The sequence below is a fragment of the Alosa alosa genome, chromosome 2 (genome assembly GCF_017589495.1).
Source record: "Alosa alosa isolate M-15738 ecotype Scorff River chromosome 2, AALO_Geno_1.1, whole genome shotgun sequence".
NCBI classification, from domain to species: Eukaryota; Metazoa; Chordata; class Actinopteri; order Clupeiformes; family Clupeidae; genus Alosa; species Alosa alosa.
This window is the reverse complement of record NC_063190.1, coordinates 3,721,870-3,736,869: the sequence shown is the minus strand read 5'-3', so window position 1 is coordinate 3,736,869 and position 15,000 is coordinate 3,721,870. Positions and strand designations below refer to the sequence as shown.

General features: G+C 42.8%; 2 protein-coding genes across 3 annotated transcripts in view; one reads left to right on the top strand and one right to left on the bottom strand.

Moving 5' to 3' along the window:
* Window positions 1-2,258: 2,258 nt before the first annotated feature.
* On the bottom strand, window positions 2,259-13,160 carry nup88 (nucleoporin 88). Of its 2 annotated transcripts, XM_048269989.1 has the most exons (17): window positions 12,921-13,160; window positions 12,400-12,569; window positions 11,780-11,905; window positions 11,055-11,141; window positions 10,730-10,906; window positions 10,265-10,451; window positions 8,973-9,123; window positions 8,695-8,793; window positions 8,350-8,440; window positions 8,059-8,163; window positions 7,671-7,823; window positions 6,563-6,688; window positions 5,378-5,443; window positions 4,977-5,057; window positions 4,563-4,689; window positions 4,203-4,321; window positions 2,259-3,745 (listed from the first exon to the last, which is right to left on the bottom strand). In XM_048269989.1, exons 1-17 carry the CDS (start codon window positions 13,155-13,157, stop codon window positions 3,682-3,684), a joined length of 2,166 nt encoding a protein of 721 aa, XP_048125946.1. In that variant the 5' UTR covers window positions 13,158-13,160; the 3' UTR covers window positions 2,259-3,681. The 2 variants fall into 2 exon arrangements, with proteins under 2 accessions (XP_048125946.1, XP_048125956.1); XM_048269999.1 differs by lacking the exon at window positions 12,921-13,160 and having other exon boundaries at window positions 12,446-12,534.
* Window positions 13,161-13,440: 280 nt separating this feature from the next.
* vps37d (VPS37D subunit of ESCRT-I) overlaps window positions 13,441-15,000 on the top strand; it is a 20,895-nt gene continuing 19,335 nt past the window's right edge. Inside the window, exon 1 of the mRNA XM_048269978.1 lies at window positions 13,441-13,848. Coding sequence (XP_048125935.1) covers window positions 13,723-13,848 — 126 coding nt within the window. The 5' untranslated portion in view covers window positions 13,441-13,722. The remainder of the gene's footprint in view (window positions 13,849-15,000) is intronic.

Sequence of the window (15,000 nt, the reverse complement as noted above, 5' to 3'; positions counted from 1 at the left end):
TGCTATTTGGCTCCCAGTCCATATGGGATCCATAGACACTCTCTCTTTCACAGTGCCACTTTGGGCTTTTCATAAACCATACACCCATAGGGGAAATGATTTGACATCTTTATTATATTTTACATTTTCTTTTCTTAAACCTGTTTATAGTATTTTACAGTTGTTGGGTTGCTAAAACCTTTATGTTGCTGATGAATACTTCCTAGGATGTCTTGGACGTTTTGCAGTTACCACTTTTGGCATATTTGATTTTGAAATGAAAAACCAGCAAGCCAGTTGTCTGGGTTGTAGCACTAATGGCTAAAGCATGCCACCTGCCATGAACGCAGTTTTCATGTTCAACATGCAGGTGCAAAGGCCTATCGATGAATGCGTTCAGCATGTGAAAAAAAAAAAAACTATCAAAAGTACACTATTTTCTGGGTTTTGCTTTCTGTAGGTAACATCACAGCCCCCTGTCAGGTTGAAAAAGCACTAAAAGCAGTGTGTGTGTGTGAGTGTAAATGTGTATATGCCCCCATGCATATGGATGTACATTTGTGTGTTTTTCTGTGTGTTTTGGAACTAACTCTTGTGCTCCATGCCATGCAGTGCTGAGTGATTTTGTGGAAGTGAAACCACAGACACAGTGAGTGTCTATAGTGTTTGTGGGCAAGTGCATAGACTCAAAATGCAGACTCATGCTTAGAGAGAGACAGTATTGGACTTGTTTTGTTTGTGTAAGGGCTATGTAATAATGCTTCACTGATGTTTGGCATAGCTGCTGATCTTGACAGACACTACTTTAAGCCCAAGCACAGTGGGTGTGAAGGAGAGATCTCACTATTCTACTGGCTGGTTGATGCTGAGAAATTTCAGAGTTTGCTGCAGTGTGGGTTTGGAGAACTGCACTTGAGAGTCTGTCTGATTAGGGTGTCTACCCCCCCCCCCCCCTTTCCTCTAGAGGAAATTTGTCAGACGTGACTGCATGATTCATGTTTTTTCCAAGTCTATAAAAGTCTGTTTGGGAAATCAGTTTAATGCTGTGCTACTGATCCTCTTCCAAATATACAGACACATGCTTTTTTAACGCAGTGTACAAATCCAGATTCTTCTTCATATTCCTGTAAAAGATTCATGTAATTCCCCTTTGTAACATTGAAACAGGAAGTTGTACTATGACAATGTCATTTAATGACTTTGCTGTTACCACTGTTTTCACTTTTCTGTTTAATATTTTAACCTTTGACATTTGACACTGGTTTACAAAGTGATTTTACTCTATTTTCAGGTGTCAACATTGACCTGAATCTGCTGCTTGGTAGCGCTTTAATTGGCCTGTGAAATAAATGAATCCAGATATCACTGAAGTGAATCGTACAGGGAGAATGTAAAGAGCTGTAAAACAAAGCTCTCGTTTGAAGATTAAACAATATGACTGCTGCTGCTGAAGTTGTGCAAAAAGACCCTTGTTCTTCTCGCTTGCGCTTGGGGCAGGACTTAATCCATGCCGTGGAACATGTTGTGATGTCTCTCAGGTCGTGTTTGTCTTTATTTTGGCTTCTTCGGATCGCTCGCTGTCTTGCCAGACATGCACACTTGCTGCCTCTGTGCACACAGTTTGGTAAAAAAAAAAAATGTATTGCTTCGGCTTGGCTTTCAGAGAATAGGATTTCCTCAAAGGTCTCTGCTTCTGCATTTTGTTTGCTTTGGTTTTTCAGTTGTGCAACCTCATTCTTAGGAATGATGCCCATATGTCTTGTCTACATTTTCACTCAGCATTTCTATGAATATTAGACCTCCGCACACAAAGCCTTGTAGAAGAACCCACTGCTAAGCAGTCTGAGGCAGGACCCCTGTGGTTAAGATTGCTGGGTGTAGGGTTTCAAAAGAAAATCCATATCTGGGAACTGGATACCAACATCTCATTTGGGACAAAGAAGCTTTTTTGTACCTTTCAGCAGTGTAAACCAGTAACCCAGTGGCATTTCACTTTAGTGTGTGTGATGTATCCAACGTTAGTCATACGAAGTGTGGAGATCTTAGCTTTACAACCTGACAAAATAACATGTTTCTATTCGCATGCTTAATTGAAACTGCCGGATCCCTTGCAGATTTATATACTGTACCGTGTACATATCTCTGTATATATCTAATAAACCAAATTGTACTTTAAAACACACAGTAAATAGTGATTTGTTATGCTATATCAAGACATTTCCACACACTGAGGTCTAATAATGGAATGAAAATAGGGATATGGTTAAAGATGAAACAGCTTAAAGGGAAGACACAGGCTTATTTGGGACTTCTCTTCTTCACAATCCACATTCAAGAGGAGGAGGGGAACAACTGTGAAAGTCTGGAGCTGCTGACTACCAGTGTGGTGACACTGCTATCCTTCCTATTAACCCTGAAGCTGGTACCAAAGATCCTTTATCAATCGTCTGCTGGTACGTTGGATATTGAACGTTCTAAAGAATATCTGGGTTCACTGAATTCAACATAGAATTTTAGAACCTTACATTATTGCGGAACAGAATCTTCTATTAGAATGTTCAAAAAGCTGCTTCATTCAACACAGCACCATATTTCTCCATACAATGTCACGACATGCTTAATTAGAAAACATTTTATACAAATTGCTTGTTGACGTAAGGAGTTTCTACATTGGATAACAAACGGGTAATATTAACTGTCACAAATACTGTGCCCCGTAAAGTATTGTTTTCAGTTGCTTTCTTCACACATTGTGATGCATTAAAATAATGATACAATTCATGAAATTGATTTAAAGTATTAGTGTAACTGCAATACAAAGAAAAGACAAGAAAAGACAAGAAAAAAACACACATAACTCCTGAAGCTACAATGACAATGAACGGATGCATTCTATGCTTCTTGTATGTGTTTGACACTTCTGTTTTTGGATTAGCTTACAATAGCACCACTAGTCCACTTGTGCAGATGTCAACAAAACAGGGAAAAAAAAAAAAAAGGGGAGCAGTTATGAAAAACAATCTCCCTCACAAATTGCACACACTGGCCACTGCACCTTTAAGAGCGAGATGAGAGGCGACACTGAGCCATGTCTCCGTCTAATTAGGCTTAAGGGATACAGTTAGGGGATGAGACGAGACTACATCCCAGCCGAGCAGCGCCATCCTCACTGTCAAGTAATCCCATAGCCATCATCCACATCCATCGTTTTTCAGCAGCCAGGGATGGGCATGAAGGATGGGGAACGAGCAAAATTGTTAACAGATCCCATACTGAAAACATTTGACGACAAGACAAACGTCTTTTTCTCTGTCATGGCATCGGATCTGACGCATATTTGGGTGTGTGATATTAAAAAGCTTAGAAACTGATCTGCCTCTCTGACCCAGAGTCCATATCCCAAATCCAACAAAAACATCTGCAAGCCTTCCAAGTAATAGATTGCAAAACTCAAAAATGTCCATTGTTGTCTTTCAAGTAATCTAATCTTTAGAATTTTTTTGCGAAAAAAAAAAAAAAAAAAAACAGCACCAGCTCTCTGCAAAAGTGAATGTACAATCAAAAAAAAAAGCGATAGCTGCAAGTGGTTAGAGTCGACAAATAATGTGACTTGTATGTCCAGCTGTAGCGACTTCAGTGAACTGCCATCACAAGAGCAGTGTCCTGACAATGTTTACACGATGAATGGCAATTTCCAGACATTCAGAAACCGAAATGGTTCTTGAGATCCTTTATCTGCTTCATCATATCCGAGATTTGCCCTCCCCTGTTGAAAACACAAAACAGTCACAATATGTGATCAAGACATCAGAAGAGGCGTCAAGGGCAGGATAAAAGTGGAGTCCGCGATCATAATCCCAACACATTTTTTGTTGAATTCAGCAAACTGCTCCTCATCGTCCTCTAGCTGTCTATGTTGCGTGTGCACCCAATACAGGCAGGTGTTTGTGCGCAGTGCTAGCTCTGTCAGGGGAACACACACAGTGGCTGAAACTGAGCCTGAGCAACTCCAGCCATCAACATGTTGCTTCAGAAGGGGTGGAATTACATTGGTTGTTTAACAACCTTTAGTGAGAATCAAAGACTGTGCCTTTAAGAGAACTCATTCACACAGCCGTCAAGAGACATGATATCTTATTTACCACAATTTATAAACAGATTTTTATGGTTGCTTTCCTGCTTTACCACTGATACTGTTGGGTGTCAAGCACATTTCTACTCACTGTTCCTTGAGAATCCCTTGGACGTGCTTCCGTTGCTGAGCATTCAATATTACACTTGATGTGGCTTGAGAAACTCCCTTATCCATTTGCTTCTTCTGGTATTCCATTTTCATTTTGACCTGAATAAAGTGGAAACATGTCTTTACGCACCACACCCAGGTTGGTTGCCTTTACTGATTTATACTTTAAGCCACATGGTGGTGCTCACAACTTCAACAATTAGATGAAGAAGTTGTGCTTTTATTTTCCCGCTTTCAGGGTTCAGCTAATTTGGATAAAATACATAATACAAAAAAAAAACAGTGTGCTTGAGCAAAAACTATCAGCAGCCTGCATGTGCCTCTGGAAAACACTGCATACCTCTTTGGCGCCATTGCTCAGGTGATGTAACTGGTTGTTGACGTTCTGCAGCTCCTTTATCATGTCTTTCTCGCTGTTGGACAGCACTGGGAGCTGGCTACGCTGGCTGCCCATGATGCACTTCACTCTGGGAAAGACAGGGAGGGACGTCTGTGAGTCAACTGCACAGTTGTTATCTCACCGGTGGACAGAAGTATACTGTATGTCTGTGTGATGTGCTTGTCACTTGTGAACTATAAAAGAATTCTTTATAATATACGACCTTGTCAGCAAAAAAAATACATCTTAAAGATTTACATTCACATGATGACCTTAAACCAAAGGGATCGATTCCACAACAGTGATCTTCCAGGAAGTCATTGTACAAATCCTCCATAGTACATGGAGTGCTTTGCCTTCTCAAGTGTGACAGACCTGTTAATGAGGGCCTCCTGTCGGTACTTTGCATCTTCATATTTATCAGCCAGTCGCTCTGCTGTCTCCCGGAGACTTCTCCTATGATAACGATAATAGGCATGGTGAGAAGTCAATCTGCCAATATGTTTGACATTGTCTCACTTGTGCAGAAAATGTTGCTAATAGAAATTACGCTCCACAAACCTAAATGAACAGGACACGCTTTCATGATGCCATGCAAATATCTGCATCAGATCATTAATGGTCTGTCTTATGAAGAGCCTATTTTTAGCAGCAGTTAGATGTAATCACATTATATGAGCTGATTTGATTTTCAGATTGGATGCACACAGTAGAGTGGTCTCTCCTGGCACACATGGCTGGTCAGGCTTTATGGGCAGTCAGCTGGCATGACATACCTCTCTTCCCTACACAGTGCCAGGTCCTCCAGCTGTTTGTTCTTCTGGGCGGTCAGAAGCTTCATCCTGCCAAACGCCACGTAGCAAATGACACATTCCAATCAAAACCCACAGGACCACATAAAGCATTTTCATTTTCTCATTTAGTCTCCCTCATGTAGCTATCTGAAAGGCAGGTTATCCTTGACTTACATTGTTTCTTTAGAGTAAATGTCCATGCATCTAAGGTCACTGACCTGAATGAATGAAAATTGCTTTTTTGGCAGCTTCATAAACAACATACAACAACAAAGGTAAACTGGTATTAGAAAACCCCTTTAAGGCTACGCTATTTTTGCAGTGAGAGGCCTCTTTTTTCTGTTGTTTTGTCTTGGCAGTAAGCCTTTTGCTTGCTGCTGAAGGGCACTGAGTGTCTTGCGTTTTTGCAAAAGCCTTAATGCGCGAAAAACCCGACGTAATTTGAGAACATAGTGCACCTCACGCTTTACAAGCGGCAAAGTGCGTCCTGTCTGATCGCACCCTAATGCAGCTGTTTGAGTGTGGCTATCTGCACCCTAATGCAGCTGTTTGAGTGTGGCTATCTGCACCCTAATGCAACTGTTTGAGTGTGGCTATCTGCACCCTAATGCAACTGTTTGAGGTGGCTATCTGCACCCTAATGCAACTGTTTGAGGTGGCTATCTGCACCCTAATGCAACTGTTTGAGGTGGCTATCTGCACCCTAATGCAACTGTTTGAGTGTGGCTATCTGCACCCTAATGCAGCTGTTTGAGTGTGGCTATCTGCACCCTAATGCAACTGTTTGAGGTGGCTATCTGCACCCTAATGCAACTGTTTGAGGTGGCTATCTGCACCCTAATGCAACTGTTTGAGGTGGCTATCTGCACCCTAATGCAACTGTTTGAGGTGGCTATCTGCACCCTAATGCAACTGTTTGAGTGTGGCTATCTGCACCCTAATGCAACTGTTTGAGGTGGCTATCTGCACCCTAATGCAACTGTTTGAGGTGGCTATCTGCACCCTAATGCAACTGTTTGAGTGTGGCTATCTGCACCCTAATGCAGCTGTTTGAGTGTGGCTATCTGCACCCTAATGCAACTGTTTGAGTGTGGCTATCTGCACCCTAATGCAGCTGTTTGAGTGTGGCTATCTGCCGTGTGTGGTGAACGTGCTCTGACGCCGCACCTTCGCTGCATCTCCTCGCGAGCCATGTCCTGCTTGAGGATGTACTCCTCCCGGAACACCTGGGTGGCCCTGCTCAGCAGCTGCAGGTACTCCTGGGCCGGCAGAGCCTCGTCCTTCCCTCCTGCCCTGCGCCGCCACACAACAGAACAGAGCTAAGGACACAGAACCCATGTATCACAAAGAACAGAGCTATGGACACTGAACCCATGTATCACAAAGAACAGAGCTATGGACACGGCACCCATGCATCACAGAACAGAGCTATGGACACGGAACCCATGTATCACAAAGAACAGAGCTATGGACACGGTACTTGTGCCGAATTGAAATAGTGATGATGATGATGCCATATTTTACCATCTCTTAGCAACACACCACACCACACACCAAACCACACCACACACATGAGGATAGACCTGCTAAGTATGGACATAGTTCACATGCACCACAAGGATCAGAACTCCTGTTGAATTTCACTAACTCTTGGAGTATTATTCACTTTAAAAGGACCATCCACACAGTGACAATAATGATATGAGCATTCACACGGTCCTTCTGAGGAAGCCTTAGAAATACAACTTGTGAGTTAATGTGTTAAAATTGAATGGATTCTGATGGGCTAGTTAGTATTTCTAATGTGCACACCATCATTTTGAAAGTGGTGCCCTACAGTATCATTCTTAATGACATTATAGTTATATTGTGCAGTGTGGACATTGCTATTCTTATGAGATAAAGTGGCATTCATAGCTTCACATTCATAGCGAGAGAGCAGTGATTTAATAATGTCACATTGGACAGTTACTGAATGAGTGAATGGAGTAGGTTGAATGTTCAGATTAGCATGTAATTGGAGGACAAGTGAGCAGACAAATGATTTGGCACATACAGCCTCTCGTGAGAGTGGGGCTGGTAGAATATACCCATGGCCGTGGTTACCTGCACTTGGCTTCCGGCCAAACCTCAGCTGTGGGTATATCCTTCCCCAACCCCACTCTCACTCGTGCCATATTGCTTCAACTCATTTTTAGTGGTTTTGCTTTATATTAAGATTCCAGCATAAGTTCTTTCACAAATCCATAACAAGGGAGGTGCTACATGTTCTAACCTGAGAGCAAGTGGCTTGGCTGCACTCCGCGCCAAGATGTTGCGAATGTGCTGCTCAAATGAGTCCTCAGCCAGTCCACGTAGGGGAGAACCCCTCGGTCCACTCTCTGAGACGGAACAGAGCAGGGCAGGAGACGCTGGTCGAATGGCACTCCTGAGACACATGACACAAACAAACAAACAAAGAAACAAACAAACAAACAACAAACAAACAGTAAACAAATGCTACCCGTGTAAAATGGGCAAACAACGGCTCACAATAAACAACGACTAACAATAAACAAATGATATCCATGTAAAATGGGCAAACAAGACAAACAATGAATACCCGTGTAAAACGTAAGTAAACTAGACCCCACTGCCCAGGTCTGTGGTCAGCTGGGACTTACAGCAGGGGAAGCAGGAGACACTGGTAAGTGCTGGTGATGCAGATCATGCAGGCGTCCAGGGAGAGGTACGACAGGATCCAGAAGCCCTTGATCGCCGCAGGCGGGCTGGACCACGGAAAGGACAAACCAGTGGGGTAAAAACACAGAGAACAATGCATGGCCAAGCCACAGTCGCTGCTTTTGGCCTATACTGGACAGGACGGACAAAGGAAAGTGCTCCACTACGGGCCAGTGAGATGATCTCAGTTGGCTCAGCTCAGCCATTAATCCCCAGAGCCTTGGGGCACCAACCTGCTGTTGAGGGGCTTGGTGCACAGGATGTGCTCCACAACGCCTCGCTGCTCCGCGGCCAGTTCCTGAAGGCTGTCTTTATTCTCTTCTCCTTCACAGAGAAAACAGGATTTAATGCAGAAGAATCCTGGTTCCAAATCCCCACCTCCCACACACACACAAAAACAAATCTAAGTTTAAGCTCTTTCCAACTTCAGATAGTCAACTTTAAAAACCTGGTGTGAATTTCAGATACTGCATGTTCCATTCCTGACTTTAGCAAGCAAGCACACCTCTAAAATGACCACTCCAATGACCATGTCCACAACTGACACCTGAACCAAGGGTCTGACACATTAAACTCACGAGACTCAAGGAACTTGTGCAGTTTGTTGACCCATGTGAGGCCCACGCTATGCACGCCCGCCTCATGTGTACAGTGGTATCTCTGCTGGCAAAGAGGGTCTGTATGAAACAACAACAAATCAACTGTATGACACCGTCCGTTAGAATGACAGGTCTGATTTCACTCATCTGATTTCAAATCAATGTTCCACAAGTATCCAAATGCAGGACATCATGCAATGAGAATCATGTGTTCTCCATCTTGAGACGGAGAGAGCAAAAAGCACTGCCCATCTCACCGCTGTATAATCGGAAGGGACAGGTAAAGTCTGACTCCACGACTTCCTTGTCCTCCACAGGGCCAGATGTCAGGTTGAGCTCCAGCTCTATGCACTCAAACACATAGAGTGACGGCACAGTCTCCGCAGCCCTCGACGACTTGGCCACCACCTGGAGACAGCAGTAAGTCATCTTAACAGCAGCACTCTGCTCTTTACGGGCCAATAGGATCTGAAAGGGTCGTTCACACCAAAAACGATCACGACTAGGGATGTAACGGTATGAACATTTAACCTCACAGTTATAGTGATCAAAATTATCACGGTTTTCGGTATTATCACAGTATTTCTAAAAGTGTGTTCAATATGTTCAGAAAGCACTGATAGGCCTACACAATCTGATAGTTTCAAAAAGTGTCCCGTTCACTTTTTTCTTCATGTTTAATTGGCTATGTGCTTATAGCTTAACTTACCCTACCATAACTTGGAGTTTGCTATTTCTGTTATTTGGATCTAATGAGTGAGACCAAAGTAAGCGTTCAAAATAAAACTTTAGGCTACTGTATTCTCCTGATAACGCGAGTGGAATGGATTTAATGTGGACGCGAACATAAAGACGCAGAGTGTAGTTAAAACCATCAATTAAGCAACAGAATCAGTAGGGTACCAGTTCTGTTTCATTGTACCAGGCCTACTATATGTCAAAAGCAGACTCGGATGAAGCTGGGAAAGATTAAACACACGGTTTCCACACCGCGGTAATCAACCGTGATAATGATGATATTTGAAAAGAAAACGGTAATTGTTATCGTCAACATTTTTATCGCGGTTTACCATTATACCTGTAATCGTTACATCCCTAATCATGGCAATGAATTATTGCCCTAGCTAATATGAATGAGAACACGTCCACACATAAACTATTATGATAACAACATGAAGAATGAGATCATCATTCAGAGTGTTTTTAAGAACGCTAAAAAGCTGACGGACAGCTCAGAATCTGTGGAATTTAAGACATCACATTCAACAACACCAAGAGAGACTTTCCCTATCGTTTGCCAGCGTGGACGCTCATATCGTTATAGTTACAGTTATCGTCATAGCTATCGCTCTTAGTCTGAACGGCCCTTAACTGATACCCAGTTATCGTTATAGTTATCGCTCTTAGTCTGAACGGCCCTTAACTGATACTCAGTTATCGTTATAGTTATCGCTCTTAGTCTGAACGGCCCTTAACTGATACCCAGTTACTTGCTCTGTGGCAATATTCTCTGATTGCCATGTGTTTAAAGTTTGGTGAGGTCACTCACGCCCCCGTCCTCCTTGTCCTCTGCCTCCAGCACAACGCAGTGGTAGAACATGCCTGTTTCCGTGGCAATGACCAGAATGCTGGGAGAGCAGGGTAGGCAGAGTAAGGTGCACGCGTCGTGCCCATAGTTGTCCTCAGCTGGAGGATACATGGGCAGTGGGCCCAGGATTTTTCCCAGGTTACCGCCACTAGATGAGAGAGACAATAGCAACACCTGACTCCGCTAATTCATCTGACTCAGCTACTTACTACTGAGCTCAGGCATTTGCAAGTGGATAAGATCACCATACAAACAAAGACGATGGATAACGAAAGAGAGATATTGAAATTAAACATTTTAGATAGCAATAGAAAAAGCAAATCCATCCTGATCTGATATGGAGACAGTATGGATGGTTTAAGCATTTAAATACTCAAAGAATTTAGCCATATTTACAAACAAAGTCCCTAGAACGGCGAGCATTACCTGTAGGATAAAGAGATGTAGCTCAGATAGGTCTCCCCATTCTCATAGAGAATGTACAGGGGGTAGACGAGCACCTCCCTTGTAACATGCTGGCTGGACAGAAGTTCAGTACTGTCTGCCAGTGGCCCAAAGTCAAACGCCACCGCAATCTCACCGAGCGAGGCTGCATAAGAACGCCTGGAGGAGAGAAGAACAGTGGTCATCCCCAACATGGTGTCCATGCCACTGTGACTGTGTGCATGCCAGTGTATTTCTGAGTACTGGAATAAAGAGATATATCTGATTAAAGACTTATCGATCTGATCAAATCAGGGACAAATCTGACCCTCGTGTATGTGTCCAGCTGTCATCTTCTGTCTGAGACACACAGAGAACCTTAGCTGGGCTCTCAGGCTGCTTAAGACTGTAACACCTGTGGGGGTGAGGAAATGGAAAGTCGTCAGTCAAAAACCACTGAGGTTTACGTGTTCCCCATGTAGGTTTCTCTGGTGAAAAGGTATAACTATTTACTGGTATAAAAAAGCTCTACATTTTTTTCAAATTGGGATGAGTTGTGACAGGCAGAACAAATAAGTTATAAATTATACCGTAATTGTCCTGAAGGAAATGTGTTCTCTGTGTTTATTCTTTGTTTACCCATACCCATGTACACACATACATACACACTCTTACACATACTTGGAGCAGTAAGCTCACTCAGAGCCCCCACACACTAGGAGCACACTTACACAGCGAGAGCCGTGGGCAACCCTTAATCCGGTAGCCAGGGAGCAGTTGGGGGTCAGGTGCCTTGCTCAAGGACACCTCATCTAAGGATGTCAATGTGGATGTGGGAGAACTCTGTTCAATCACCCACTCCCCCACCCACATTTTTCCTGCCAGTCAGGGATCGAACTGACCCTTCGGTCACAAGTCCGATTCTCAAACCAGTAGGCCACAGATGCCTCTATTCCCAATTCCAACCTATTTCTGTCACTTTTCTCAGTAACAGTGGATCAGGTTATCACCAATCAATCCTCAATCCTCATGTGTGGACCTCATTGCGTTCACCTGATTGTGTTGTCGGAGGTCAGAAGCACCAGGTGGGGCTCCTCTGGTTCCCCTGGGTACCAGGCAGCCTGCCGGAGACTCAGTGAGACAGAGCCGGCGAACAGGCTCTCCGCCACGACGATGGAGCTACCAGATAGGAAACACCGAAGTTTCAGACCAATCTGATCACCAGGCTTCAACACTATCTAAAGATATGCTTCCAGTCAGAGATTACTGATTTCTACACTCTTATGATAATGTCATACTGATCAGTACAGCCAATAGAGGCTTTAAAGATGCAGTCTGCAAGTCTGGAGAAAGGTTGTTGATGTGTATGTGACCCTTCGGCTGAAAAGTACTTTGATACAACTCCTGTTTACAGAGCCAGGGCAGTGTACACTGACGTTTTGAGCATACATACAAAACAGACAGAAAGAGTGAAGAGTCATTTTCTTTTAGTCAGTGTGGTCTGATAAACTGTAGATTAGAATCATGAGTCCGCCTTTAACCCTGCAATCCCTTTACAGACAGGTCTATAAACATAGCCTACTTGTAATAACTTTAAAGGCACGTTTACAAACATTGCATGAATATCTGAGAAGAGAAACAAAGCCAAGCCAAACTGAATTGTCACAGCTTACTTGCAGTGGATCTCAACACGTCCTCCTTCAAATTCCGACTTCTTACCCCATCGCTGAGGGAGCTCAAGTACTGTAGCGCCCCTCTGACCAATGAGGGCGACCTGCGACCGAGTGGGGCTGAGAAGTACCTCATGGACTTCAAACTGCGGAGGACTGACGCACATCAAAGTCTGTGTAATGAAGACAAATGCCGCTAAAGTGACATTTTTCCTATCTGTCAAACGTACATATTATAAACGCACTAATCATAAGTTAAGTTGTTAATCTTAAGAGAATACATTCCATTTACTACTGTAACGATCAAAGTATATTACATTTAGCAACATCAAATAGGTCTAACCAACTAGCAAATTGACCATGTAGGCCAATCATTAAAACTTTGTTATAACATGTTATAACTGTTAACCTGTTACACTACGAGATGCAAATTAAAACACACCACTAAGGATTTATTATCTTCAGTTGCACACAGAGTAACAAGTCGTCGATGTGTATGAAACAACTTTGAACTCTTGGCTAACCTGGAATTTTGTACTGTTCAGCCCCTCTTCAGAGTTAAGTTCTCCTAAGTTTGTTGTGTAGAAGACACTGTCTACATTATTCCAGATGAAGAAATCTCTATCTAGACAGAAGGTAAGATTATTGGAAAATTTATTTGAAATGACTTGATCTTCTAAATTAACATTTTCCCGTATTTTATTGAAGATATCATGGTCTGGAAGAGCATGCTTCCACAGCTCTCCAGCAAGCGCCGCCATGTTTGATGTAGTTGTCGCTTAATGATGACGCAGGACACATATCCAATGTTTTTTTAATACACTAAGAGGCGAGCTTAATGTTCCTCAAGTTGTTTAGAATGAAATTACGAGATTACCAGGAAGTTAAATTAAGAGAAAGAGTTTGTACTTTAAGTAGGCTAAATATGGGGAAAACTTTGGGCTACTAACTAACAACATAAAAATCATAGATTAGGCTACAGCCCATATGAGCACAGTGACACTTGTGTTTGAAATCACGGGGCGTTTGGAGTCTGTATGCCACTAAATTGCCTGCAATGTTTTGAATCCCAAATATGCTGTTAATTTCGTAGTAAGCGCCGTGCCACCGTGTGGTTACAAAAGTCATTGCAAGGAACTATAAACGTATGTCACAGCCTCTTGCATTGTCTCCGCCAACAGCGGTGTGGCTTCCCACCAACGCGGTCTGCTTCAATACAGCAATCGCGTGTGTGCGGTAGCCTTACTCCACATAGAAAACGACCGAAATGGAACTATACTGGCTTTTGTACGAAGTAGTTTGAACAGTACTTCCTTGAGGATTACAATGTCCCAAAAAAGGGATACAAACTCTTGCCCAGATGGGCATTACAGGATTCTTAACACATCTGAACTGCGCGAGCTTCTTCAAGATGAGGAAAAAATGGATCAGATCGTTCGACTCAATGAAAAGGTAGACTTCTTCGCCATAAACACTTTAATCTTAAATCACATCACGTTTTTCCAGAGCATTATTATATAGCCGACTTTACTCGGGTCGCCAATGGGTAAAGATGGTAATGTTGAGAGATATGCGCTTTACAAACATCTTTGCGGAGTGCAACCTACTCTGCCTATACGCTCTGTCGGTTGCCTCTCCATAGGCATTCTATAGCATGACTGAATACATGATCCACTATGAAACGAGAGTCGAAATGGCTGTGTTTAATCTTCGCAAAGACTCGTTTCTTTTGTCATTGCATTTTCTTGTGCGTTATATGTGAAATATGATCTATGCAGATAAGTTTACAACATTCCGCTCTAGCTGCATGGGTGCAAATAAGCCTATCTTATGTCCGCAGCTGAATCATTTAGATTAGAAGACTCATTCGCAATTACAACAAAATACAATTTGTCCATATTAACGAAACATTTATTTTACTTTTTCGTAGCCTACCTCTCAAGTAAATTATCTAGCGACAAATTGTTCAAACAAACTGGTTAAAGAGCTGCCTCCTTTCAGCGTTGGTTTGACACTAAATCCAAGTAGCCTATACCAAAGAGTAAATAATGTAATCACGATAATTGACAATAAATGTCAATTGAATTTCTCTCGTCAGCTATTATAACCGTTAATGTTGTGTTGTGTTTTATTCATTTTCTGTCATCTCAGGGTCTGATCCAAATGTCTAAAGCTCTATTGCTTACAGCCTGCACGCAGAAACAATTAACACCCAAATATTTTAATGACAGTTCCGCACAACTGAGTTTGGCGACGAAACTCAGCACGCCCTCATTTTTTGCACCAAGACAACCCTCTGTTCAATCCAGTCTACGTCGTGACACATCAGTGTAATTTTCTAAGAATGAATGAAGAGCATCAGCCAGATGATTGTCAGTGTGACAGTGAACCTTCACTGTATCATCCTCTGCAATGGTCTAGAACTCTGAAGCATGCAGCTCACCGAATGAGGGTGCATGCCTCTGAGGTGATGGAGATAGATGCTTGGCTCAAAGCCACCAGTAACCACATCCTGATCATCCATTAGTATAAATATGACGCCACTTAAGAGGTGTAGTTGATTATTGGGGTCTTCAGCTACTACAGCATACAATAATGTGTTGT